The sequence below is a fragment of the Borostomias antarcticus genome (genome assembly GCF_949987555.1).
Source record: "Borostomias antarcticus genome assembly, chromosome: 7".
Classification (NCBI taxonomy): Eukaryota; Metazoa; Chordata; class Actinopteri; order Stomiiformes; family Stomiidae; genus Borostomias; species Borostomias antarcticus.
Window position 1 is genome coordinate 21538103 of NC_140240.1, and position 26704 is coordinate 21564806.

General features: G+C 46.6%; 1 protein-coding gene across 1 annotated transcript; it reads right to left on the reverse strand.

Moving 5' to 3' along the window:
• Positions 1-9086: 9086 nt before the first annotated feature.
• mtif2 (mitochondrial translational initiation factor 2) lies at positions 9087-26012 on the reverse strand. Its single transcript, XM_084441260.1, has 13 exons — positions 25909-26012; positions 24946-25060; positions 24389-24560; positions 23689-23849; positions 22402-22578; positions 21560-21699; positions 20913-21037; positions 19413-19617; positions 18165-18417; positions 17463-17603; positions 16399-16563; positions 15546-15686; positions 9087-9841 (listed from the first exon to the last, which is right to left on the reverse strand). Exons 2-13 carry the CDS (start codon positions 24986-24988, stop codon positions 9672-9674), a joined length of 1893 nt encoding a protein of 630 aa, XP_084297386.1. The 5' UTR covers positions 24989-25060; positions 25909-26012; the 3' UTR covers positions 9087-9671.
• Between the last annotated feature and the right edge of the window lie 692 nt (positions 26013-26704).

The following is a 26704-nucleotide window of genomic DNA, read 5'->3' on the forward strand; positions in this document are numbered from 1 at the left end:
TTCTCAGAGCTTGGGTTATTCTTTATATTATTTCAATATCTGAAACATGGCTATGTGGGAGTACAATAACGGGGAGACGGTAGACGTAAGGCGAGTCGAGTCTAGCTATTTACTCTCACATAAAAAATAACAAAAGTTACAGCGCAGTCGAGGTAACAGCAAAGTAGCAAGTATAAACAATGTAACCACTAACGTCTCCTCTCTCGTAGCCTAGCAACCCAGAAAGTATCCAACGCACGAGGTAAACACATCTGACATTTGTCTACATTTGAACTAGCTGTTAGTTCTCGTTCGGCATTCCTAACTCTCTGCTGAATGTCTCAATACTATGCAAATGTGTATCCACCACACAGGCCCCCCCAGAATTCACCATATCAAAAAATACAGAACAGCAATAGTACAGCCAACAGGCAAACAGTTCATAGGGAGAAAATCAACATGGTGGGGGACGGATAAGGCGGCCAAAGCGGCTGCGCTTAACAGGCACAGGGGCAGGGATGGGTGTGGAGGTAGGCGCCGGGCCGGAGGCCTGAGCAGGTGGGCGACCCCGCCGCGGGGGCATGGCTAGGTCAACTGGTCTGTCCAGATCCAAATGGGCAGGTTTGAGACGGTCCACTGCGACCCGCTCTTGTTTACCCCCCATGTCCACCACAAAAGGCCATGGACAGCATCAAAAATGCGGCACCGCCAGTCTGTGGGCACCATGGGGCGGGGTTGGCCCGTGGATACGTCGCAGAGGAGCATGGTGTTAGCATCAAACACCACGTCTTCCAACCGCAACCCGGTAGTGGTCGTGCGGTATGCCTGAATGTCTGAGTCCGTAGCCTGGTCTGCGGCCATGGCAGTGTAGCCAATCCCCAAATGCACGGATCCCACCACCAATCGGGAGAGGCAGTCAGCCACCAGATTGTCCTTTTCAGCCACATGCTGGATGTCTGTGGTGAACTCAGAGATGGCGCCAGCTGACGCTGCTGGCGCCCGGACCACGGTTCAGAGGTCTTGGCCATGGCGAATGTCAGTGGCTTGTGGTCAACGAAGGCAGTGAAACGGTGACCCTCCAACAGAAACCTGAAGTGGCGGGTGGCGAGGAAGAGACCGAGGAGCTCCCGGTTGAAGGTGCTGTACTTCCTCTCATTGTCCCGAAGCTGTTTACTGAAGAAGGCGAGTGGTTGCCAGGCACCGCCCACCCACTGTTCGCACACCGCCCCGACTGCGTAGTCTGAGGCATCCGTCGTGAGGGCGACTGGGGCAGTCGGAGATGGGTGTGCCAGTAATGCAGCATTGGCCAGTGCAGCCTTGGTGTTGTTGAAAGCGTTGTCCATCTCAGGAGGCCAGTCCACCTCATCCTTAGAGTCCTTTCCCCTCAGGGCCTCGTACAATGGCCACATGAGGTGAGCTGCATGGGGAATGAATGCGCTGGCCACGAGGATGTCGTCCAAATAAACAAATAAGAATGGCATGTCGTGCAACACAGAGTCCATAAGCCGCTGGAATGTCTGTGCCGCTTCCTTGAGGCCAAATGGCATCTGGAGAAACTCGAAGAGACCGAATGGCATAATGACCACTGTCTTGGGTATGTCCTGTGGGTGGAACGGGGTACCGGTCAGGGGTTGTGGCATTGTTCAGGCGGCGAAAATCACAGCAGGGGCGCCAACCACCATCTGCCTTCATGACCATGTGCAGGGGGGAGGCCCATGGGCTGTCCGAGCGGCGCACGATGCCAAGGCGCCCCATGGTTGTGAACTCCCTGGCGATGGCGAGCTTAGCCGAGTCGAGGCGCCGAGCACGTGCGTGGACTGCGGGGCCGGTAGTGGTGATGTAGTGCTCCACACCATTCTTAGCCACTGCTGATGAGAACGTTGGTGTGGTGAGGTCAGGTATTGGTACACGTCTCCGGCGGCGAGCATGTTTGACAGTCCGAGTGTCCCTGGCCCTCCGAGTGTGCATGGGTATGTGGAGAAAGAGACTGCATCGATCAAACGGCAGTTTGCGATGTCCACTAGCAGGCTGAAAGCACAGAGGAAGTCCGCACCCAGGAGGGGAACTGACACGGCAGCCATAACAAAGTCCCAGCCAAAACGCCGCCCGCCAAAACACACCTCTACATATCTGGTGCCGTAGGTACGTATGGCCGTGCCATTAGCGGCGTCCATCGGGGGGCCATGTCCGCCGGCCATTGTGTCCACAGTAGATGCAGGCAGGATACTACGTTGTGCGCCCGAATCGACCAGCAGCCGCCGGCCCGATAAGGTGTCCTCGATGAGCAATGTGCTTACTGTCTGCGCCAACGCTCACAGCAGTTAATGAGCGCCGGCTCTGGCGTTTCCCTGGGCACTAAAATTGCATGGCGAGCGACACTGCTTGGCCTTGGCTCCATACCTGCTGTGGTAATAGCACAACCGCTGTCAAGTTGGCCGCTGTCACGTTGGCGACGGGCAACCACGGCCACAGCAGTGCTTGTTGCATCTTCCAGAGGTGAGGGTGAGGTGTAGGAAACAGTGCGTGGGCGAACTGCTGTCGGTTGGCGAGGAAAATCCTGTCGGCTTCAGCAGCCAGTGAACGGTAGTCCTTGGTGGAAGAGAGGACGGAGCTTGCTAATGCAGTGCGCACAGGTGCTGGGAGCTGCCATAGGAAAAGATGCGCAAAGAGGAAGGAGGGATCTGCTGACCCCAAAACAGCCAACATCTTCTCCACCAAGTCTGACGGCTTGCTGTCACCGAGGCCGTTAAGTGACAACAGCCGGTCAGCCTTCTGCAGTTCTTAAAGTCTCAGAAGGAATGTTTTGAGTGCATCGTATTTACCCGCAGCAGGAGGAGCTTCCAGTAGCCCCATAGCCCGGGCCGTCGTCGATGCATCCAACGCGGCTACTACATGGAAGTATTTTGTAATGTCCTGTTTTATGCCCCTTAGTTGGAACTGGGCTTCAACGTGTTGAAACCATGGCCGGGGGCTGTGCTGCCAGAACTCAGGCAATTTGACTGCCGCGGAGTAGATGCTAGCTTCGCCAAAGCTAGAACCGGATGGTGCGGGAGAAACGTTGTCACCGGTCGACATGTTCGTTAAAACGTTCGGGGTCACCAATTGTGGGAGTACAATAACGGGGAGACGGTAGACGTAAGGCAAGTCGAGTCTAGCTATTTACTCTCACATAAAAAACAACAAAAGTTACAGCGCAGTCGAAGTAACAACAAAGTAGCAAGTATAAACAATGTAACCACTCCTCTCTCGTAGCTTTTATTTTGAAATGGCACATCAGAATCTCTTGAAACTGCACAAGTCAGACTGTGAGGGGGTCTACTACCACTGTGTAGCAAAGAACCCGTGGCGTTTTGGGTAGTTTTCTTTTAATCCTGATTTAATCCTGATTTAAGACATTTTTGAGACTTTAGAAGCCTTTATTTTGAAATGCCACATCAGAATAGCTGAATCCCAAATCGCAAATATGTAGAGTGGGTCGTATGCCCACCTCCCTTGTTCTCTGTAAAGCGCATTGCCTCTGGGTATGAAATGCGCTATACAAATAAGGCTTTGATTGATTGATTGATGTCCTTATCAAAAGTAACAAAGGCCTGCGGATTCGGCCGGAGGTCCGCCAGCTCGTCCATCGGGGACCCGCTGTAGGTCCGCTAGCCTTGTGTTATATTCCGCCGGAGGTCTACACCACCATTTGTTCCAATGGGATCTCTCCTGTCCGTCTTTTGGTCACTGAAGTTCATTCCTCTGAATAATGGTGGTTCTGGGATGTGGAGGGTGGCCTGGTGTTGCCATCCAGACCACGTCCCCTCACGTCTGTGCTCTACGGGCCGGGCGGGTCTTTGGGTGGTCGGGATGGTGAAGCTGTGTGGGTGAGTGGGAGTTGATGAGCTGTGTGTGTATCTATCATGGGTGTATTAAGGTATCTATGTTGTTTTATAATCTGTAGCTTTGTGTCTTATGTCTGTACCTTTTTGTACAGTCTTTGGGTTTTAGGGCCCCCTCGAAAATGAGATGATACATCTCAAGGGGCTATCCTCAATGAATTCAAATCAAAGGTTGGCGGTAGTGGCAGACTCCTGGTTTTGATTCCAGTTGTGGTACAGTCCAGTGGACCAGCGGGTAGGGGTGGAGTGAACGGACCCAGCACTACGGGGAGGGGGCTTAGTTAGTTACTGAGGGGGCTAGTATTAATATGCGCACACACATAGGCCTACATAGCCTATATATATATATATATATATTGCTTGCTGTAAAACTATTTTAGCAGTCGTCTCAGTGGTTAGAAAGAATCATTCATAAATTATATTAGTATGTGTCTTGTAAACTGGCTTCCACTGCTGTGCTGTATAATATGTGCTAGCCTATTATTAGGGCCCGAGCACTGGCGGTGCGAGGCCCTATTGAAACTCGAAGGATTATTATTCTCCTTCTTCTCCTTCTCCTTCTCCTTTACTCCAAACAAATGCCTTTTAGGCGGCCTGAACATCGATGAAAACGGATGAAACTTTGCAGATACGTCAGTCCCGGTGAAAAATTTGATAATTCATGGGTGACGGAAATGGGCGTGGCAAAACGGCTCAAGAGCGCCCCCTGGAAAGTTTAAAATGGCGAGCCCCACGTTTCAGTTTGATGTAGGCCAACGAAATTCGGTGGGCATATGTATTTCATCGAGCCACACTTAAATGTCTCTTGGAGCTATACCCAACATGCAACAGGAAGTCCGCCATTTTGCTCTTAATGTGCCATTTTGTCCTTGTTTTGACCATTTCCATGCCTCGTACTTCGACGAACTCCTCCTACAGATTTCATCCGATCAACTTCATATTCGGTCAGCTTCATCTTAAGACCTTTGTGATCAAAAGTTATCAAAAAAATTGAGTTTTCACCAAACACCCTTGCCGTGGCGCCCCGCCAAAGTTTGACATTTCGCCATAAAACACGATGTCCTCATAACTCCTCCATACATTATCCAATTTGTCCGATATATCTCACGCTTCATGACGGTTCTGTCCTGAACACATCTATGTGTCAGTATTGCGTCATACTTATAGCGCCACCTATTGGTGAAACAGGAAGTCCTCATAACTCCTCCAGACATTATCCAATTTGTCCGATATAGCTCACGCTTCATGACGGTTCTGTCCTGAACACATCTATGTGTCTGTATTGCGTCATACGTATAGCGCCACCTATTGGTGAAACAGGAAGTCCTCATAACTCCTGCATACATCATCCGATTTGCACCAAATTGCTGACGCTTCATGAAGGTGGCCTTCTGAACCCATCTATGTGTCGGTATTAAGTCACACTTACAGCGCCACCTACTGGTGAAGCAAGAAGTCCTCATAACTCCTACATACGTTATCCGATTTACTCAACATTTCTCACGCTTCATCAAGGTACCGTCCTGAACACATCTATGCTTCGGTATTGAGTCAAGCCTAGAGCGCCACCTACTGGTGACAGGAAGTTTCTCTCAGTACTGCACACCGAAATAGCACAGCCTTTAACGGCGCAGCACCCCGACACGCGTGGGGTGCGAGGGCCCGCTCACTGCTGCTCGCAGCACTAGTTAGATGTTGAAACAGTGTGTTGTTGTTATTTAGCCACATATGCCACCCGCAGGATGAAACATGTTCAGAACCAGGCCTAGCAGGATAATAATCTACAGTTGTAGGCTATATAAAAAGATTCACCCCCTCGTCATGTTTAACTGTCACTTCATCCTGGGCCGAGCCTGGTAGATACGGCCGTTCGCTGGACAGAGACCAGCACCGGAGGAACGGACAGTGAATAGGCTAGGCTACGGTTAGAAAAAGCTTTATACTCTAAAAATGTGAAATTGATTCATAGTCGTTAACGCTTCCTAATTGGACAGATCGATATCCCAGGAGTTTTATTGACTTGGCGTTATGCTGTGACGATAAGCGTTCCCTTAATTTTTGAGCTCTACACGAGAACAGATGAGAGATCAATGCCAGTACCTATGCGTGTGTTCCTGGGGGAGGATTGTATTGAGACACGAGGAAGGGCTGGTCTACACACTCATAGGCGCCTGACAGTGACTCACCAGGGGAAGGCAAACATCCAAGCTCAATATTTCTGCAACAGGCCAACACTCTTTACCAAATTAGGTCCTTTTGACTGGTGGGAGGGAGAACCAGTCTAGGTTTATAGGGAAATTAAAGCTATTTTAAGTAACCCGATAATGGCATCTCATTTGGCAAATGTTCACGAAATGAGTGGGGCTATGAATGTGTGATCCAGAAATGCGTAGTAGACTCTTCAATGATTCAACAGTTCTTTTTCCAAAGCTTTTTGCAGTCAGCGCGTTCTTGGGCTTGGGGCGCTGCTCTGGCGACGCAGCTCGCTTTTTTTATCAGCGCTCAAAAGTTGAACACAATGTATCTTTTTTATCAGCACTCAAAGGTTGAACATATTTTATCTTTTTTTTTTTTTTTTTTTATCAGCGCTCAAAAGTTGAACACATTTTATCTTTTGCGCCTAGGAAGCGCTCTGTGATTGTTGTCGCTTGGCAGCGAAAAAAGCGTGTTATACCTTTTATAGCAACTGGCAACATTTGCCGTGTGAACGCGGCCTGTAGGAACTCTGGCGAGGGGTTCTGCTGTTTTGGGTGATTCAGGCTATGCCGTTTATCTCACAAGCCATTTTATACAGTGCATCCAGAAAGTAGGACCTATTCACACCCTTTCACATTTTCCACATTTTGTTATTGTACAGCCTTACTCCAAAATTGATTAAAATCGTGTTTTCCCATCACCAATACATATACACAATACCCCATAATGACAAAGTGAAAAACTTTTTTAGGAATTTTTGCAAATGTATTAAAATAAAAAGACAAACATCACACAAACATATTCACACCCTTTATTCAGTAGCCTACTTTATTGAGGCACCTTTTTTCCCCACGGCCTCTCATTCACACACACGCACACGCGCGCGCACACACACACACACACACACACACACACACACACACACACACACACACACACACACACCAATGGCGGAAGCTGCCATGCAAGATGCCAACCTGCTCATTGGGAGTATTTTGGGGTTCAGTGTCTTGCCCCAGGGACACTTCGACAAGTGGACAGGAGGAGCCGGATTCGAACCGCCGACCCCACAATCACGAACGACCCGCCCTCCACCCTGAGCTACAGCTTTCCAGCCACCCACTTATAGTGGGTCTAAGGTCAAAGATGTTGAAGAATATAGGTAAAAGTCCACAGTCTTAAAGTCAATGTAATGCTTGTTTGTGTGTTTTTGTGCTCATGTAAACAGTCTGGAATGTGCAGTGGAAGGGATAGAAGGAGACAGCTGATGCTGCTGTGGCCGTTCAGGGTAGTGGGTGTCAAGAGGTCACACTTAGGCCACAGGGGGGGCCTCTCCTCTGGGGTATTAATGACACATCTCTATGGGACACTATAAACAGACACAACCTAGACTGACAACCAATGGTGATTAAGATATGTCAGGGTGACAGGCGACACATCTGTATGGTCACTCCTCCACCAATCTAGCTTCACCTAAACGGGCAGGCTTAGGCGTGGGGGGTGGGCCGAGAGAGCACTATTTAACGTCTCAACCAAACCTTGAGACTTTGATTTGGAAACGGTAGGCAACTCGAACGGACAGATTCGCTGCTCCCAGCAGGCAGGCCCGCTGATAACACCATGCGGGAAGGGAAGTCTAAGGCCTTGACTTCGCGCCACAGCCGCAGCCAGCAGAGAAGCAGGGAGAGAGAGAGACTAGGGAAACATCCCAGTGTTCCATGTGACTGTATCTTTGTACAATAAATCTATCATCTGTCGCCGCTTCCAATCCCGTGTTGGGTGATTTCATCAATGACTATCACAACAAGAAGGCTATTAACATCGTGGGTCCTAATTAGATGGTGCTGCAACTCTTATCAAGGCTTACAAAAAAAATACACAACGCAGAGCAACAGAAGAAGAAAAACGCCAAAAGCCAACAATGTGCTCAATAGAAGAACTCCCTCAGGGTTTGGCATTCACACACACAAGCATTACACAAGAATCTGGCCCGCCTGGGCCCAGGGTCAGAGGTTAGGAATACAGTACTTCCTGGTTGAAGTCACACTGAATGGGTACGGTCGTTCAATCAATGATCCTGACACAGTCCTTTGCTATCAAGAAAGCAGAGGCAACAGTAAACAGTAAAATGTCGCCCCACCCACAATGCATTTTCCTTTGTGCTAATGAAGGAGTGGAAACGTGATATTTTGTTCATGAATGAATACATTAAATGTTTTTAAGTGTTGTTAATTTTATGTGCATAGTAATTTTATTTGCAAACTGTGTGAAAAATGAAATGGCCCCTGAGCACTTTTTTTCACTTGTGGAATCGGCGCAAACGATTCTCCTCACCAGCCAGGCAAAGATGCAATGTGCACCAGTCAGTAATTTTTTTTGCTTGTGTTGTGTGCAAAGTGTGGGGTCCGCGGTGGTGTAGCGGTCTAAAGCATCGTGGGTCGCCAGATCTAATAGCCAGAGCCCAGAGGGATCTTCCTCTTGTTGTCTGTACTTCTCTACTCTACATAAGGGCTATAAAGCTGTGTCTGGTGCTGGTTAATAATCTGTTAAAGTGCCACGTGCCTCTGACGACCATCGCCCACCCCGGGGCCAACACTTTGACACTCTACACACGCTAGCAATTCTGCACTCATATATTATAGGCAAAGACCAGCGCAGTTAGGAACTTTTCTGCCACCTAAAGGTGCATTTGCATGGATTGAGCAAAAAGTTTGTTTCAAGGTGGAGCAATTCATGTCAAAGTGGTCTATCAGAGTGACCTACAGGCACATTTTAATTTACATATCAACATGGCCACGCTGACAACTCCCAACACAATTGACGTAATAGTAACAATAATACTATAAACAATAGTTTTGTTGGTATCATCTATTATAAATATTTTATGCCAGTCATATTAACGTCACTAGGCCCAGAGTATCGCTGAACAGATGTATTTTACATTCAGAGATGAATAGGCCGAAATTTACACAGATGGGTACATCAAATCAAAAAAATGTATCATTTTCACAGAATTCTTTACAGGACATATCTCATGTAAAATCATAAAACCTAGTAAAAACTTGTCAACATCTCAGTGAATGCATTAGTTTATTTCATTGATCTGCCATACAGTACAGTATATTATGTGCCTCATATTAAGCATTAATTTGGCTTATTACACCAATTGTATATGATAACGGCCATTCAAAAACAGTTGTGTTCCTTTTTGGGTGTGTCCATCAAGGGCACCATGTCAGATCTGTCAAGCATCTCATGGACTGGTGAGGTCAAAGACGAGTCGATGAGTTAAATACAGGTTGTTTATATGAAAGTGTCGACCAGTTTCAGAAAGGATTCAGTGATATGACAGAGGCCCAACCCAGAATTGAGATTTCAGCATCCTTGCTTAAGGGACCAAAAAAGCCAGTATCGTTGGAGAACAGTAATAAAGAATATTCTATGGAACTCACCTGTCGCCTGAGGCTAAAATGTTTGTCATCGCCATTTGAGACAATCATCAGTCTAGCTCAATCCCTTTACAGAATTTCACATGATATATTGTGATCATTTGCAGTCTTATCTGAAAGACCTTCACTGATGAGGTATTTGCAAATGTCAACAACGGTAAATGTCTTAGAATCCCGGGTCCCATGAGATGGTTTGCTTGACTTCCGTCTCCTCGTAGCAAACAACTTCATCCCCAGGTCTGAAAGCAATGTCCTGGCCCACAGACAGGCCACACTCCATCCCAGTTTTAACCGTCTGGACGTCGTCTTTGTGGTGCTTCAAAGCTGTCAGGGAACCTGCAGGACATGCCAGAAAGAGAGCTTCATGTAAGTAAAGATAAGAGAGCTACATGTTAGGAAACATAAAGAGAGCTACATGTAAGTAAAGATAAGAGAGCTACATGTTAGTAAAGATAAGAGAGCTACATGTTAGTAAGGATAAGAAGAGCTACATGTAAGTAAAGATAAGAGAGCTACATGTTAGGAAAGATAAGAGCTACATGTTAGTAAAGATAAGAGAGCTACATGTAAGTAAAGATAAATTGAGAGCTACATGTTAGTATAGATATGAAGAGAGCTACATGTTAGCAAAGATATGAAGAGAGCTACATGTTAGTAAAGATAAGAGAGCTACATGTTAGTAAAGATAAGAAGAGAGCAACATGTTAGTAAAGATATGAAGAGAGAGAAGAGAAATCCGTACACACTCAAAAATTAAACACTAACACTCCATCCCGCACACAGCATAAGGCCCCCCCAACCCCCCATACACTCATAAACGTCGCCATGTCATTGGTCATCCGGTAGAAATCAAATTCTACTCTCAGGTGTGCAGTCATCAACCCCTTACACATCGCCACTGGATCAACTGAGCCCCCACCCGCAATGCAATTCCTCCTCGTCTTCCAGATGGACAGCTTTGCCACGCCAAAAACCATGTTCAGCAGTACATGCACCCCCTTCCTCTGCGAGTACCGCGGCCCCGAAATAAACACCTCAAATGAAAAGGTCACCCCCAGCCCCTGACACCAACCCTGAAGAAGCTCAAAAAGCCCCCCCAGCCTAACACAGGTAACAAATAAATGCTCCACCCGCTCCCCCTGCCCACAGAACGGACAGCCCTCCCCCGTACCAGGATCGATGTGCGCCAGATACCTGTTAGTAGCTATTGCCCCATGCAAGACCCTCCACTGGAGATCCCCGGTTCTCTTATCAGTGGGTGGCTTGTACAGGGACCGCCAGCAGCCTTTCGGGGAAAAGTCCCGAGCAAAAAAACCTGCCCACCTCGAGTCCCTCATTGTGGCCAAAGCCCGCAAGTGTGCGACTTTCACACAAGTGATGTAGACAGCCTTCTTGCTGCCTGCTTCAAATCTTCTCAGCTCAGGGGTCCGGAATGTCAAAAAACTCCCTCTCTCCTCCTCCCACTCCCCAACAGCAGAAGACTAAGAGTGAGGGGAAGGCCCAGTCACGTCCATCCCGCCACTGTGCCAGACAGAGACCATTCTGTAAATATGCCACAAACTCCTCAGGCAGGGACGCGATGACCTCCGCCACCACTTTCCCCAGCAGGCGTACCGATCGAATCTCCGTGGTCTCCCCCAGCTGATCCACAGGCGTCCTCAAAAGATGCCCCAGTTTAAAACAACCTGCCTCCCCCAGCCGGGAACGCAGACTAGGGGAAGTGAGTCTCTCCGCTTTAATGAGGTCAGACCCATAAAGGGGCTCCTCAAACAGCCAGGGTCCCGCTCGCTGCTCCGGATCACGCCGCACCGTGAAAGTTCTCCAGGCCACCAACACCGACCGATAAAAAGGGGTCAATCCCGCCAAGTTGACCAAATCAGGTTTGGTCAACCCCAGACTCCCCGCCCTCCTCAGGAGCAGCCCCGCGGTGTCATGCCAGCGGGACCCCGCCCCATACAGGAGCCTCTGGACCGTCTGAAGCCGGAAGGCTTTAATCCTCGACGGAATGTCAATCAGCCCCTGACCTCCTTCATGGAGCGGCACGGAGAGCGCCCCCGCCTTCAGCCAGTGCCTTCCGGACCAGAAAAAGTCAACAACCGTCCACTGTACCTCCTCCATCAGCCCCGGTGGAGGCGGCAACACCATGACCTTATGCCACAGAGCAGAGGCAACCAGATTATTGATGATCAGGACCCTCCCCCTATATGACAGCTGGGGCAGCAACCATTTCCATGAGGATAGTCTGGCACACACCTTCTCCTGCACACCCTCCCAATTCTGCCTCTGGTAATCATCTGTGCCTAAAAACACCCCCAGCACCTTCATCCCTTCTGTACCCCACCTCAGCCCACCTGGCGAGGAGCACCCCCCCCTCCCCACCGCCCCACCTGCAAAGCCTCACTCTTCCCCCAGTTGACCTTAGCCCACGAAGCCCTTTCATACAGCTGTAATTTCTGCGTTACAAACTCTACCTCCGCCTGAGTTTTTACAAAAACATTTACATCATCCGCATAAGCGGATACTACCAGAGATGGCCCTGGTGTTAGCCCTGGTAAGGACAGCCCAGTTAGACCCAATCTGAGCCTCGACAAAAGCGGCTCCAGCACAATCGAGTACAGCTGCCCCGAAATCGGACAGCCTTGCCTTATGCCTCTCCGTATCGGTATGGGGCAACTCAGCCCCCCCCCCCCCAACCTTTACCATACACGAAGCATCCCTGTACAGTAACCCCACATATGATTAAAAAAAACATCCCCAAAACCAAAAGCCTTGAGTGTAGCAAACAAATATGCATGGTCCACTCTGTCAAATGCTTTCTCTTGATCTAGAGATAACATACCAACACTCACATCATACAGTTAACATACATCCAACAAGTCCCGTACAAGAAAAAGGTTGTCCATAATCGTCCTCCCTGGGATACAATAGGACTGATCCTTATGGACCAGCAGCTCCAGATGGTTCTTAAGTCTATTCGCCAGCACCTTTGAAAACAGCTTATAATCCGTACATAGAAGCGCCACAGGCCTCCAGTTTTGTAAGAGAGCCAAGTCCCCCTTCTTTGGCAGCAGGGAAAGGGCTGCACGCCGACACGAAACCGGCAACAACCCACTCCCCACACACTCCACCAACACCTCCAGCAGGTCCTCACCAATACAGCCCCAGAAGACCTTATAAAAATCGGCGGGGAGGCCATCAACGCCAGGCGCCTTGCCAGACGCCATCTGATTCACCGCTGCCGTAAACTCAACAAGAGAAAAAGGCGAGTCCAGGACTAAGCGATCCACATCCCCCAACCGCGGGAGGTCTCGGAGTAAGTCTTCCGCACACCCAGAGTCACAGCCCTCCTCCCCATAGAGGCCAGTGTAAAACGCCACAGCATGTCTCCTCATTTCGGCCGGATCAGTCGTTGTCCTCCCATCCACCAGACGAAGACACGCCATCTGCTTTTTTTGGGAGGCCTTCCTCTCTAAATTAAAGAAATATGCCCTAGGTGCATCCATATCCTTAATACCAATAAACCTAGCCCTCACCATGGCACCCTTCACCCTTTCCTGCAAAATGGAGCTGAGCTCCCTCTTTTTCTCAATCAATCTCCTCTCCTGCTGAGGCTCTCTATGACTCATGAGGTCTCTCTGGATAGCAGTGATCTCCTGCTCTAGCAGATAGACTGCTGCTTTCACTCTGGTTGTGGAATGAGCAGTATATTGCTGACAAAACACCTTTATTTGTGCTTTCCCCACCTCCCACCATTGGCTCAAAGACACAAAGTCAACCTTACTAGTCCTCCATTCATCCCAAAAAACCTGAAACATCTCACGAAACACCCTGTCCTGTAAAAGTTTGATATTGAAATGCCAGTACGACTTTGCTTTCACACTGGGAGCAAGGCATATGTCCGCAACAGCTAAATGGTGATCCGTAAAACCCATAGGATAAATAAAACTCCTCAACAACCTATTCCTATAAAAACGGGACATGTATATTCCATACAACCTAGCTGCAGACATTCGACCATCCACAACCCTAACCCAGGTATACTGCCTCGCAAAAGGATGTTTCATCCTCCAAGTGTCCGTTACATCCAGCTGTACCAGTATATTAGATGGGAACCTGGATGACTGCAGATGAGGCTCCTCAGTGGTTCTATCTAAGGTGAAATCCACTGTACAATTCCAGTCCCCCCCTATCATGACAGTCCCTCTGATCAGCTTGTGTTAGTGCATCCTTTAACCTTCTAAACATGGCCAGCCTCTCTGAACCCACATTAGGTGCATACACATTAACAAAACAAAATGTTGTTTCCCCTATTTCAGCCCTCACCATTTGCACCCGACCTGGTACTATTCTCTATACTAGAAATTACATTGGCATTGCCAGTGACACTAGGGGAAAACACTATAGCAGTCCCTGCACTAACATTAGACCCACTTATCAGTGTGTTTCCTGCAAGAATAAGATATCTAATTTCTTCTGCTGAAATATTTCAGAGATTAAAGCCCTCTTTTGCCTATCCCTGCCTCCATTGATATTAAGTGACCCAACTCTCAAAGCCTGCATAAGGAAGTTAGAGAGGAGTGAAAGCGAAACGAGCAGAAGAAACAGATTGAAATAGGAAAACACCCTGTGAGACACAAACATCACTTCTGACTACATGTTAGGAAAGATAAGAGAGCTACATGTTAGTAAAGATAAGAGAGCTACATGTAAGTAAAGATAAGTTGAGAGCTACATGTTAATAACGATAAGATGAGAGCTACATGTTAGTAAAGATATGAAGAGAGCTACATGTTAATAACGATAAGAAGAGAGCTACATGTTAGTAAAGATATGAAGAGAGCTACATGTTAGGAAACATAAAGAGAGCTACATGTAAGTAAAGATAAGAAGAGAGCTACATGTTAGTAAAGATAAGAGAGCTACATGTGAGTAAAGATAAGGAGAGCTACATGTTAGTAAAGATATGAAGAGAGCTACATGTTAGTAAAGATAAGATGAGAGCTACATGTTAGAAAAGATAAGAAGAGAGCTACATGTAAGTAAAGATAAGAGAGCTACATGTAAGTAAAGATAAGAGAGCTACATGTTAGGAAAGTTAAGAGAGCTACATGTTAGTAAAGATAAGAAGAGAGCTACATGTTAGTAAAGATAAGAAGAGAGCTTCATGTTAGTAAAGATAAGATGAGAGCCACATGTACAGTAAGTAAAGATATGAAGAGAGCTACATGTATGTAACGATAAGAAGAGAGCTACATGTTAGTAAAGTAAGGCTGCAGTTTGCTATGGATTAGGTATTGTTTTACTAAAATTAGTTTCCAGTAAGTTGAGACACATTTTCACATCAATGTCATCTGTGACATACTGTACTAAATGAATGAATTTCGTTATAAATGTTGACTCGGTGCTAATGGAGGTGTTCTTTATTCTTTCTGGAACACGGTCAGTATACTCTCTTAAAATGAATGTTACCAAAATCCTTAATCCCCCCAAACCTAAATGACTAGCTACACTCTTAGGAAAAAAGACTGAGCCTTTGTCCCTGTTGGCAACCCTCTTAAAAGGTTTCTGATAGAACCATTACAAGCTAGTAAGAACCCTTTTGGGGCTCTTTATGGTTAAAGGTGCAGTGTGCAGTGTTTGGCGACATCTACTGGTGAGGTTGCAGACTGCAACCGACTCAATACAGTTACATTGAATTCACATGGCGGCCTCCGTGGAGGGATCCGCTCCATGGAGGCCGCCATGTTGTAGATGGAGATATAAAGGGCTCATTATAAGGAAAGGAAAATGCAACAATTCTTATTTTCATGGAATTATACACCAATTCAAACACTATTATGAAATTCTATTCCATTTCTGTCACCAAAAACAACACACTGCACCGTTAAAAGTTATAGTTGGAACCCAAAATGGTTCTATCTGGAACCTTTTGTCAAAGGGTCCCATACAGGACAAAATGCCTCAACATAGCATTCTAGTTATTCTAAGAGTGTCCAGCAAACCGCAGCATGCTGAATAAGAGCAGCATCGCTCTGCTTACCCTCCCAGATGACCTCCTGACCACGGATCAGTCGAAACTTCATCCTCCTGTCCAGTTGACCTTTCTGCACCCGACAGCCAGCCACCGGGACCTTCTTCTTCCCCACGGTCACATCAAACATGGCCAGGACCGACGCCTCTCCTGCTCCCACAACAACAACAACAGCCTTTCAGTCCTGCATTTACATAGAATAATACTATAGCTTAGCTTTTTCCACAATCTGAAATCATGAAAATATTGATATTTTTTCTACAAGTTTGAAGTACTGGATGTTGTCGCTGGACTGGTTTGCCATGTCAAGGTTTGTCGCGATTTCAGCCATTCAGTCTTCCGTGTAGGAAAACGGCTACACTGACTAGCTACAGTTGCTCTGCAGGGGCGTACTCGGCTACAACGGAAGTCAACGTGGCCAGGGAGATGCTTTTCAAGCGACCCTCCCCCTCTATACAACTAGTCAGAAGTTAAAGTAAAGTTTACTGCAAAATAGTTTGGTTTCAAATTGAACTTTTATTTCAATTCGGTTTGTGATAGCTACATTTCACAGGAGAGCATACTGAGACTGGTAAGATTACACCCTGTGCTTCCGGTCTCGGAAAAGCACATTTATCGTACTTTTTCCAAAATTTGATTGGCCCTGTTGACTTTCATTGTAGCCGAGTGTGCGCCTGCAGAATAACTGTAGCTAGCTCAATACTGCGCCGATCAGGGAAATTATGGTCTGGTACGTGTCAGGTTCATGTGAGAATAGGCCCTACTAAGTCCAAAATTGTTAACTTATCCTTTAATTGCCCATGTGTATAATGGGCCTAGCTACATTCAGGTTTGTGATAGGGCGACTGATAATGACACATACCAATCACGTTCTCCTTCACCGTAGGAGGGAGTTTGTTGCCGAGTTCCTCCTTCAGGTCATCGATGAGCTTGTAGATGACCTTGTGCATCTTCACCGGGATGCCTTTCTTATTCGCCATCTGCTGGGTTGACTTGTTAACACCGACATTGAAGCCATATATAACGCCTGGCAAAAACAACGGACAGAAAATACTACATTACTGCTACAGTGGACAAAAAATACTACATTACTGCTACAGTACATATGAATATGGCACACCTCACCCCATGAGCTGCTAGGCCAAAGCTTATTTTACAACTGTCAGTTAGTTGCAAAATAAGATTCCTCTTATACGGTTTGCTGTTGATTGGTTAAATAAAAATGACTTATTCACTTAATTTGCTAAGGTCATATGTCACTACTAGTGATATCATACAGAACATCACTATTATGCGCAGGACCCCGTGCAAATCGGTAGCCGTAACCCAGACTCCCAACTGTGGGGTGTACATAGGCTCTCACTGTCCAAACATATCACAATGGCACACACATTTTATATATAAAAACATTGCACAAACATTAACACATTGTACCCACACTGTATATACACACATTGCACCCATTTTGAATTTTGTACTGTCATTTGCACTGTCCTGTCTAGTCCTTGCACCCTGTGTAATGTTGTCTATCCATTAGTGGTATGCACCAACTGACAAGAACAAATTCCTAGTATGTGTAAAAACCAACCTGGCAATACAACTGATTCTGACTACATGAAGGTCTGGGAGCAAACAGGTATAAAGGTACAGTAGTGCTCTCAAGTCTGCACACACTGATTACCACAAACATTTCATGGCTTGAAATTCTTGCCCCCATGTAGAACTCTATACCGACAGCAAATAGTGAGTAACTACCCACCAATTGCTGAAAATCTGTACACTTTAACAGTTATTTGTAAAGTCCATAATTATATCCCAAATCCTATATGTACAGTTGTAACAGAAATTACATGCAAATGTTACGGACGTCGATGTAGCAGAGAATGATGTTCTGATGTTCTCTTCCCTGGGCCTGCAGCGTTGTACCTGAGAAGGTTTCGGCCATGTTGACGTCGTTCTCCGAGACGTCTCCGATGCCAAAGTGCACCACCTCCATTGGACACTGGTCGTACGCGTCGTAGGTGTCCAGGATGTTCAAGATGGCCTCCACAGAACCGTCCACATCGCCTAGGGACAACATGCCACTCACTTTGATACAGAACACAGCAGGCTGCCACACATACATATCACAGATTATCTTTTTATTTTTTTTGCTTAATATATACTTTATGTCAGCTTCAAGACCAATTCAATAAAGAGCAAAACAGGTGAGAAGCTTCACATATGACACATTATCTACATTTTACTGGATAAACTTATTATCCTGTTATTGTTGTTATTGTTAAAGGAGCACAGTCACGCTTGTTTAGAGTTATTTTTTATTAAATTCTGTGTGTGGGCCTTTTTAAAATCAACATCAGTATAGCTTTTTCCCTACACGGAAGACAGAATTGCGGAAAAACTTCAAAGGCAAAACAGTCCAGTCTTCCATGTAGGGAAACAGCTGATGGCGATTTTAAAAAGGCCTACACACAGAATTTAAATATTTAATCCAAATAATATTAACTTATACAAGTGTGACTGTGCCCTTCTAAGATACGCCAGCAACTGATTAAATTGGTAATTGTAGGGTCATTTAATGGTATGTACACATTGAGCTGACCGTTACAGTTCGTCCAGGTACGGTACCTTTGATGATGACGGGCAGGGAGTGCTCTTGGGCCTCCAGCTTCTCACTGGGTCGCAGAGCCATCTTGTTCTTGTTGGCCCGGTACAGCGTGGCCTTCCTCTGCCTCCAGCTGAGGTGAGCCATGCCCTCTCTCTCCCTCTGATAGCTCTCCTGGTGCTGCCGCTGCTTGGCCTCGATGGCGTGCTGGTCCTCCTTCTGCTTCTCCTGCTCCTCCCGGTAGCAGCGCCAGTCCACCACCTCCCGAGCCCTTTGCTGATGTCAGGGATGAGAGATGAGAAATACACACTGTAGACGCAAAACTCCACTTTTCAAGTGTGACATTTCTCTGGTGAGGATGTGAAAAGACTGACGCTAGTCTCGCCATGCCAGACCTTTGGAGATCTCTGCCTCCAACGAAGGTCTGGAGACGTCTCCGCTGAAAATCGTAGCTAGAACAGCGGCGAAAACCGACACTTCCATTGAGGACCACTGACTACACGTTCAATAGGGTGAAGGACCTTACCGGAAATTGTGGCCTCCAAACAAACTGGACTGGAGAATCAAAACAAAACATTCACCACCCCATTAGCAGGGACCGCCCTAAAGACGTTGGATTGGTTCTGCAATGCAGGTTTTTTTCAATCCCTCGAATTGTTTCCAATCACTTTTAGCAACAAAACCTGGACAAATGTCTTCAGTCTCTAGTTGAGCGCAGCATTTAGAGACTGACTCAAACTTGGACGAATGTCTTCAGTCTCTAGTTGAGCGCAGCATTTAGAGACTGACTCAAACTTGGACGAATGTCTTCAGTCTGTAGTTGAGCGCAGTGTTTAGACACTGATTCAAACCTGGACGAATGTCTTCAGTCTGTAGTTGAGCACAGCGTTTAGAGTGACTCAAACCTGGACGAATGTCTCTAGTTGAGCACAACGTTTAGAGACCGACTTGTGAGTCTAATCTCCTGAGTCTCTCCAGCGTTCTTCACTCCAGCGCTGGCACAGCACGAAATAAAGTGTAGAGAAAGGTCTGGATATGCAAGACTAACTACCTCATGACTCTCAGCCACTCTGCCAGCTGGGGATTACCCTCCAGCGCAGTGCATTGTGGTAGTTGTAGGTTTCTTCCGTTTGAGCAAAATAACCTTTCTGTCTTTTATCTGGCCATAAGGTGACACAGTTTCAATTGACCTTCACATTCCCAGCAGCAAAATACTCCTTTACCCCCAGGATTCCTGAAGCTTGTAGGTTCAGTTAAAAACGTTTCCTCACCTCTGATTCCACCTCGTCGATCTCCTCGCCGGCGGAGGGGAGATCCTTCCACCCCACGATCTCCACCGCCACGCTCGGCCCTGCCTCGCTCACCGTTCGGTTGTTCTCATCGAACAGGAAGCGCACCTTGGCCCAGGACCTCCCGGCCACCAGGGTGCAGCCCTTCCTCAGAGTTCCTTTCTGGACGATCGCTGTGGTGACGGGCCTGGAAGGGAGAACTGGGGTAGTTCACGCTGTATACATTTTATATTTTAGTCATACTGCTTGGTATTTGAGTCTTCGTACTAGTAGGCTGGTAGTCATGTGATGTTAGTTATGTTATTTTCTGTAGCATTAGCTGTACACAGTTGTTGAATGTTTTCTTGTTTCTGTTTATCGCATTTGCAACAAAACCTGTACCATGTGACCAGATATTTATGTCACCACTTTAGCCAAGACGTGGGATCGTTTGCCTTGATAAATGTCACAGTTATTTAAGATCCATTCACCAACTGTAGGCTATTGATACTGTAGTTGATCACCTGTCTTTGGTCCACTTATCCATCAATCATTTTTTCACACCCGTAATAATACGCTTGCCTGATGGTCAGGTCTTAGCTGAGTGTACGGGATGGTGTGGGAGATTGATAGCCTCGTGAGACCATCTTGATCTAGTGAGCTCACAGCCCCCCCCCCCCCCCCCCCCCCACCCCCAATCTACTATCTAAAACGATTTCAGCGGGCGGGAGTGCTGGCTTTGACAGATTAACTCCCTCAGCCAATCAGTGTACCAAAACTTTTGCCAAATCCAAACGAAAGAACAGTGAAAACATATTTTCCTCTAAGAAACTGTGTACATACTCTTGTTCTTGTTTAATTTTAGTATATTTCTGCAATAACAGCTGTTTTTATTCTCCTAACGTTAACGTTACTGCTTGTTGCTTCGGGAGACTGTTGGGAACTTGCCACGGGAACCAATCAGGGGCTGCGTTCTACTGGGCGGCAGAACAGCAGTCAACACTGTCCCTGATTGGCCCGGTCAAAACGTAATCAGAGAATAATCGTTCAAGATAGGGGGAAGCTCAGACTGATCTGCAGAGTGAACGAGAGCTGGCGAGATCAATATGGTCTCACGAGGCTAAGAGACTGATGGTCAGAGGTAGCTGAGTGTACAGGATGGCGTAGGAGATTGATGGTCAGAGGTAGCTGAGTGTACAGGATGGCGTAGGAGATTGATGGTCAGAGGTAGCTGAGTGTACAGGATGGCGTAGGAGATTGATGGTCAGAGGTAGCTGAGTGTACAGGATGGCGTAGGAGATTGATGGTCAGAGGTAGCTGAGTGTACAGGATGGCGTAGGAGATTGATGGTCAGAGGTAGCTGAGTGTACAGGATGGTGTAGGAGATTGATGGTCCTAGCAGAGTGTACAGGATGGCGTTGGAGATTGATGGTGGAGGTCCTACATTTGCTGAGCATGTGGGATTGTGTGGGAGGGGGGAGGGAGCTCCAGATGTCAGCCTACCCCTTCCCCTTGTCGGTGCGGCTCTCGATGACGGTGCCCTCCACCGGTCCCGTGGGGTCGGCCCTCAGCTCCATCACCTCGGCCAGCGCCACCGTGGCTTCCGCCAGCTCCAGCAGGTTCTCTCCCTGCCCAACCACAACGCAGGCCTTCATGTGACAGGAAAACTGCTCAAGCAGTTCCCAAGCGCAAGAGTAATCGATATGGATCATTATGTGTTTGTCATAGAACAAATGGTGCAATCACTATTTCTTTACTTCCCAATCATAGTGTTTTCTGCTACACTAGTAATCTGAACATAACCTACAGTGTTTCCTGTTACACTAGATATCTGAGCATTGAGCAATAAAAGGCTTGTCTTAGAAAAAAGAAAGGAAAAAAAACTATAAAAATATTGTATTTTATTGCCCTATTATATTCTTTTCTGTAAAACTGGCCTTACACAGTTGTTGAATGTTTTTTTTGTCTTAATTTATACAAAGATTTTCTCTCTTTTTTTTGCAGTGGCAACAAAACCAGAACCAGCTGACCAAATATTTGTGTCACTACTTTTTATAAAATAAGAAGCAGAACTGGAGCAGGCTGTTGGTTCCTGTTTAAGAAGCAGAAGTGGAGCAGACAGTTGGTTCCTGTATGAGGCAGAATCTGACCTTCAGAGCCGACACGTGGATGGCCTGGACGTCTCCTCCGTACTCCTCACACACCACATCGTGAGACAGCAGCTCCTGCTTCACACGCTCCGGGTCGGCCTGAGGCTTGTCACACTTGTTCACGGCCACAATGATGGGCACTGCAAAACAAACAAGAAAACCACTGGTTGTGCAGTGATTATTCCTGAGAAAGCAGAAAGTTGCAACCTGTCGTGATTCCTAGACAGCTGATTGCACGTATCCTCAGAATTACAACTAAAAGAGTACATTAAAAACTTTGATGAAGGTTAACATACTTTGGAACCATAAAAGAACACTTATCTCACTTCACTTACATGATTTTATGAAATGTTAAAGGGAGCTCTTGAGCAAAATCAGGTCCCATATAAAATCAAAAATATTGAATTCAAGCTACAATAATAAACAAAAAGGTGAACAAAACAGACAAAAAGGTAAACAATTTACGACTAGTTTTTCACAGTTCAGCTTTTAAGGTGCAGTGTGTGACTTCTGGCGGAGTCTAAATGGTAAATGGACTACACTTATATAGCGCTTTTCCACCTTAGCGGCACTCAAAGCGCAAGCGTCTAGTGGTGAGGTCGCAGATTGCAGCCAACTGAATACAACTACATGGTGCAACATGGCGGCCTCCGTGGAAGGACCCGCTCCCTATGTGGATATAAAGGGCTCATTCTAAGGTAATGAAAAAAGAATGATTCTTATTTTCATGGGATTATACACTAATTAAAACATATGTATGAATATTATATTCCATTTCTACAAAGTCTACACAACATTCTGCCATAAAATTCTACACACTGCACCTTTAAATAAAAGTGTACCTTTAGCATTCTTAGCATGCTGGATGGATTCTACCGTCTGCTTCATGACACCGTCGTCTGCAGCTACGACCAGGATCACGATGTCGGTGGCGAGAGCGCCGCGGGCCCTCATGGCGGAGAAGGCCGCATGTCCCGGGGTGTCCAAGAACGTGATCTTCTCCCCTGAGGGAAGCTGAACTGTGCAGAGAAATCAGCAACTCAAACTCTTGAGATCTGTGCTGAGGGCAAGCATGTTGGGTTGCATGGAGAAAGTACTGTCAATGTTTTTTACTTTGTTTCTATTCTTTTCTTTATTTGTTTTGTATTTCTGTCTGTAGGTTACACTAATGTAATCGCAGCATGCTTTTTAAAAAGAGTCTAAAGGAATGATGAATAAAACATGGAAGCACACTGAGGTAAATCAAACAAACACCACCACTGAGGACATGACATGTGACTGAGAAATGCTTCCCAAATTAGATTTGCTGCAATTTTCTGATCTGACTCAATGTTCCAGACATCTTTAAATCCACATTAGGGTTCTAGACGACCGTCCACCAGCACTGCTAAAAATACTGACAAGCTTCTGCTAGACATTTCTAAAGAACCCTACAATGTGGTTAAAACCCGTCTGGATGGATCAACAGGGGTCAAGATGAGATCACACTCCCAAATGATTTTGAGGTGCGGTACTCTCTTCAGCAGTTTGCAACGTCAGGTTGTCTGAGGTTGCGTGCTACGTGGGGATACCGTACGCTGTCTGTCTGTACCTGTCATTTTCTTCTGGTTTGTTGTATTGTTGATGTATTTGTGTGTTGACCCCCTTGAAAACGAGATGATTGATCTCAAGGGATTTATCCTTCAATAAGTTCAAAATAGTAATAGAATATATGGGTAGAGATCAAGAGTGGAGATTTTTTTTGCATCCAATATTTACATCTCGTCCAAACTAATCCTCAATCCTAGTGCCACTGTCATTACACCTCTCAGGTCATACACAATACAGACGTATAGTTTTACAGATTTCCTACCCAGGAAGGCCTCTATGTGCTGGGTGATGTTTTAATAGTTTCCTACCCAGGAAAGCCCCCTATGTGCTGGGTGATGTTTTAATGGTTTCCTACCCAGGAAGGCCCCTATGTGCTGGGTGATGTTTTAATGGTTTCCTACCCAGGAAGGCCCCTATGTGCTGGGTGATGTTTTAATGGTTTCCTACCCAGGAAGGCCCCTATGTGCTGGGTGATGTTTTAATTATTTCCTACCCAGGAAGGCCCCTATGTGCTGGGTGATGTTTTAATGGTTTCCTACCCAGGAAGGCCCCTATGTGCTGGGTGATGCCTCCTGCCTCCATGGCAGCGACCTGGGTCTTCCTGAGGCTGTCTAGCAGGGTGGTCTTCCCGTGGTCCACATGGCCCATGATGGTGACCACCGGAGGACGAGACAGCAGGTTGGCAGGATCTGACGGAGGTCTAGAGGGAAAATAAACTCAGATCAATGACGTATTTGCCCGGATCCAGTGATCGTGATCCAGTATAAAAATGTTTTATTCTGTATATTTCATATTCAGTGGCCTTGTGACACCATAATGATTTCACAAGCTCACATTCAGTCTGGATACTCTCCATAGAGAGCCGTTCCGATCAGAAAACGATCTAGCCAATCAGCGTTGGTTCTGTGGAATTTGAATACAAACAGCTAAGCTGGGTGGGTTTAGGTGTGACGACAGCGAGGAACGGTTGAAGTTAGCGTGTGATAGACAGATCCATCCAATCACCTGCTAAGTATTTTTGAAAGTGCCTGCCCTTTTCAAAACAGTTTCCAACAGAGAAACTGTTTCAGGTTACTTATTCAGCATATTTCCAAAACAAATCAAATAGGTTTTACCTCACTTTGAAATAAAACCTGGAAAGATGCATGGTCCAACTACTTTGGAGAAATCAGAATCTGAGTCGGACCACGCATCTTTCAGGTTTCATTTCAAGGTGAGGACCCCCCTGAGCTCAGCTACCTTCTCTGGATGTCTTTGTTCTCCCTCTCTTTGGTCTCGACCAGCTTGGCCCACTTGAACTTCATCCCAGATCTCTTCACCACCTCCTTGATCCATTTCTCCTCCAGGACTGAGTCCGGCTCCAGATCGTCCAGGTCCACTGACGTGTTGAGTAAGGCCTCGAAGATGTGATCTGCGCCAAAAGGAGTTGCTGTCAAATAATCATGTCATCTTTCTGCATCTAATTTCCGTCATACCTCATCTCTTGAATCCTGGCTCGTGCCCTCACCCTGTTTCCAGGCAGAACTTGTTACAGTACATCAATACAACCTGGCCTTTCATGTCCTCAATACTCTGTCTGGAAATGGTGATTATTATTTTATTACTGGATAGATAGCCTACACGAGTATTGTTCACCACAAACACTGCTAAACCACCATCATTTGTAAATCTGATCCAAAATATGCAACCCGTGATAACCAAGAAAGGTAGGTGTCTAGTGTGCAGAGCTAGTTCGCAGTACAAAGTGTGGAATGCCTTCTAGCCACTGGAACAGAGGCGTCAGCTGCTGGACTTACCAAAGTCTTTGTTCATGGCTTGGGCCAGAGCCGACACAGTCATCCGCTGCTTGATCTCCACCTCCTGTTTCTCCTGCTTCTGTTTGGCTTTCTGAGCCTTAACATGACCTTTGACCTGTCAAAGAAATGAAAACCTTAACATAATTTATTCAGTTGACCTATATTTGGTAGAGGGGATGCGTTACTAGCACAGGGGCCCGACAAAGACCCAGCAGAGTCAAAATGTCACATTTTTATGTTTTAAAGGTTTGTTTGAAGCATAGTGTGCGGGTTCTACATAATTTTTTGACCTGATTAAGACATGAAAACTTTACCATGGTGTAATTCGGGGGCACACACACACACACACACACACACACACACACACACACACACACACACACACACACACACACACACACACACACACACACACACACACACACACACACACACACACACGTCTTCAGTGGTCGCTGGTGGAAATTGTTCCCTGCATTTATCCCATCCGAGCTGTCCTTCTTCAGGAGCAGCCAGGAGCAGTGGGCACTGGGCAGCCATCGTTCATGGCGCCCGGGGACCTAGTCCAAGTCTTGGTCAGGGACAGGACTGAAAAGCATCTGTTCTTCTGCATGTTTTTCGTAGTGGGTTCTTTGAGAGGAAATCTTTGCAAACTCTGCACAGAAAGGCCCAGAGATCTTCTTACTGTGAGGCGGCAGTACGAAGTACTGCACCACCGTACCGCAAGTGCATTTTCGGGTTCAGTATCTTGCTCAAGGACACTTCGGCACACTCCGGGAGCTGGGATCGAACCGAGGACCTTGCAATCCCCCAACCGGCCGCTCTATCTACTATGCGGGAACTACTTTGAACTGCTAGGATGGAAGACAGGTTCTAGACTGGAAAGGTGGAGGTACATGGCAGCTTTATAACGGAACCAGGTGGGTAGAGTCACTGCTGTGTTTTGACTATTGCTGGTCTTACCTGCTTAACGTTAGTGGCGAGGAATCTGGCATTCTGGCAAGTCAGCTGAGACGTCGGGGGCCAAGACGGAGCAAGGGTGTGGAAGCAGGTGGCAACTAGCGCTGGGTCAGGGAGGGTCACCAGGCTAGCCCTTCTGATCAGCGAGATCACCCGATTCATCTCTGTGCTGAAAGACAGGCAGAACCCTTCGACTGTTATAAGCTTTATACTATAACACTATTTAATCTAGCTAGCTTGGCTAATTAACTCGTTAGCTAAGGAAGTCAGCTAGCTATGAAGCTAGAACAGTTACAGTGTAGCATAGGCATGTTTTGTCAGTTTTGTAAACGTTGCCATGATAGAGATAATTTGGCTGAATCATTTTAGTGTAGAGCTAGCTAACTAGTGTAGTCCCAGTGTTAGCTAGCTAGTGCTACAGTACGTTATGTTGCACGTAATTTGCGCATAGATGCTAAGGCTAGCGGCTAGCCAGCTATCTATCCAGTAGCTCAGCCGTCCTCTCACAAACTATGCCCAATGAAATTGCATGAATAAGTTGATTATTGGCTATACTTAACACACTGCCTCTTACCTTGTAAACGCGGATCTCCTCCTCACGTCATTGTGAAATGTCCAGCGACAGCAGCACAGATGTCAGATAAACTCATGGACGCCGCCATGACAGGTATCCCAGAACACAGTTCGACAGGAGCGTTCCAGAGCATCAGTCAACAGGAAGGTTGCAGGTTGAGAGGTTTCCTAAATAAAACCTCATCTTCATAACAGTACTAGTATATGGCTGCACATACATTGATTC

What these genes read in the sequence shown, in the direction of transcription:
- mtif2 (XM_084441260.1), bottom strand. Translation starts at nt 24,988, where the DNA reads ATGACTGTGTCGGCTCTGGCCCAAGCCATGAACAAAGACTTTG. An exon ending in GCACATAGGGGCCTTCCTGG is followed by an intron (nt 22,579 to 23,688) that starts GTAGGAAACCAT and finishes TTCTCTGCACAG; the next exon opens with TTCAGCTTCCCTCAGGGGAG. An exon ending in GCATGCTAAGAATGCTAAAG is followed by an intron (nt 21,700 to 22,401) that starts GTACACTTTTAT and finishes TTTGTTTTGCAG; the next exon opens with TGCCCATCATTGTGGCCGTG.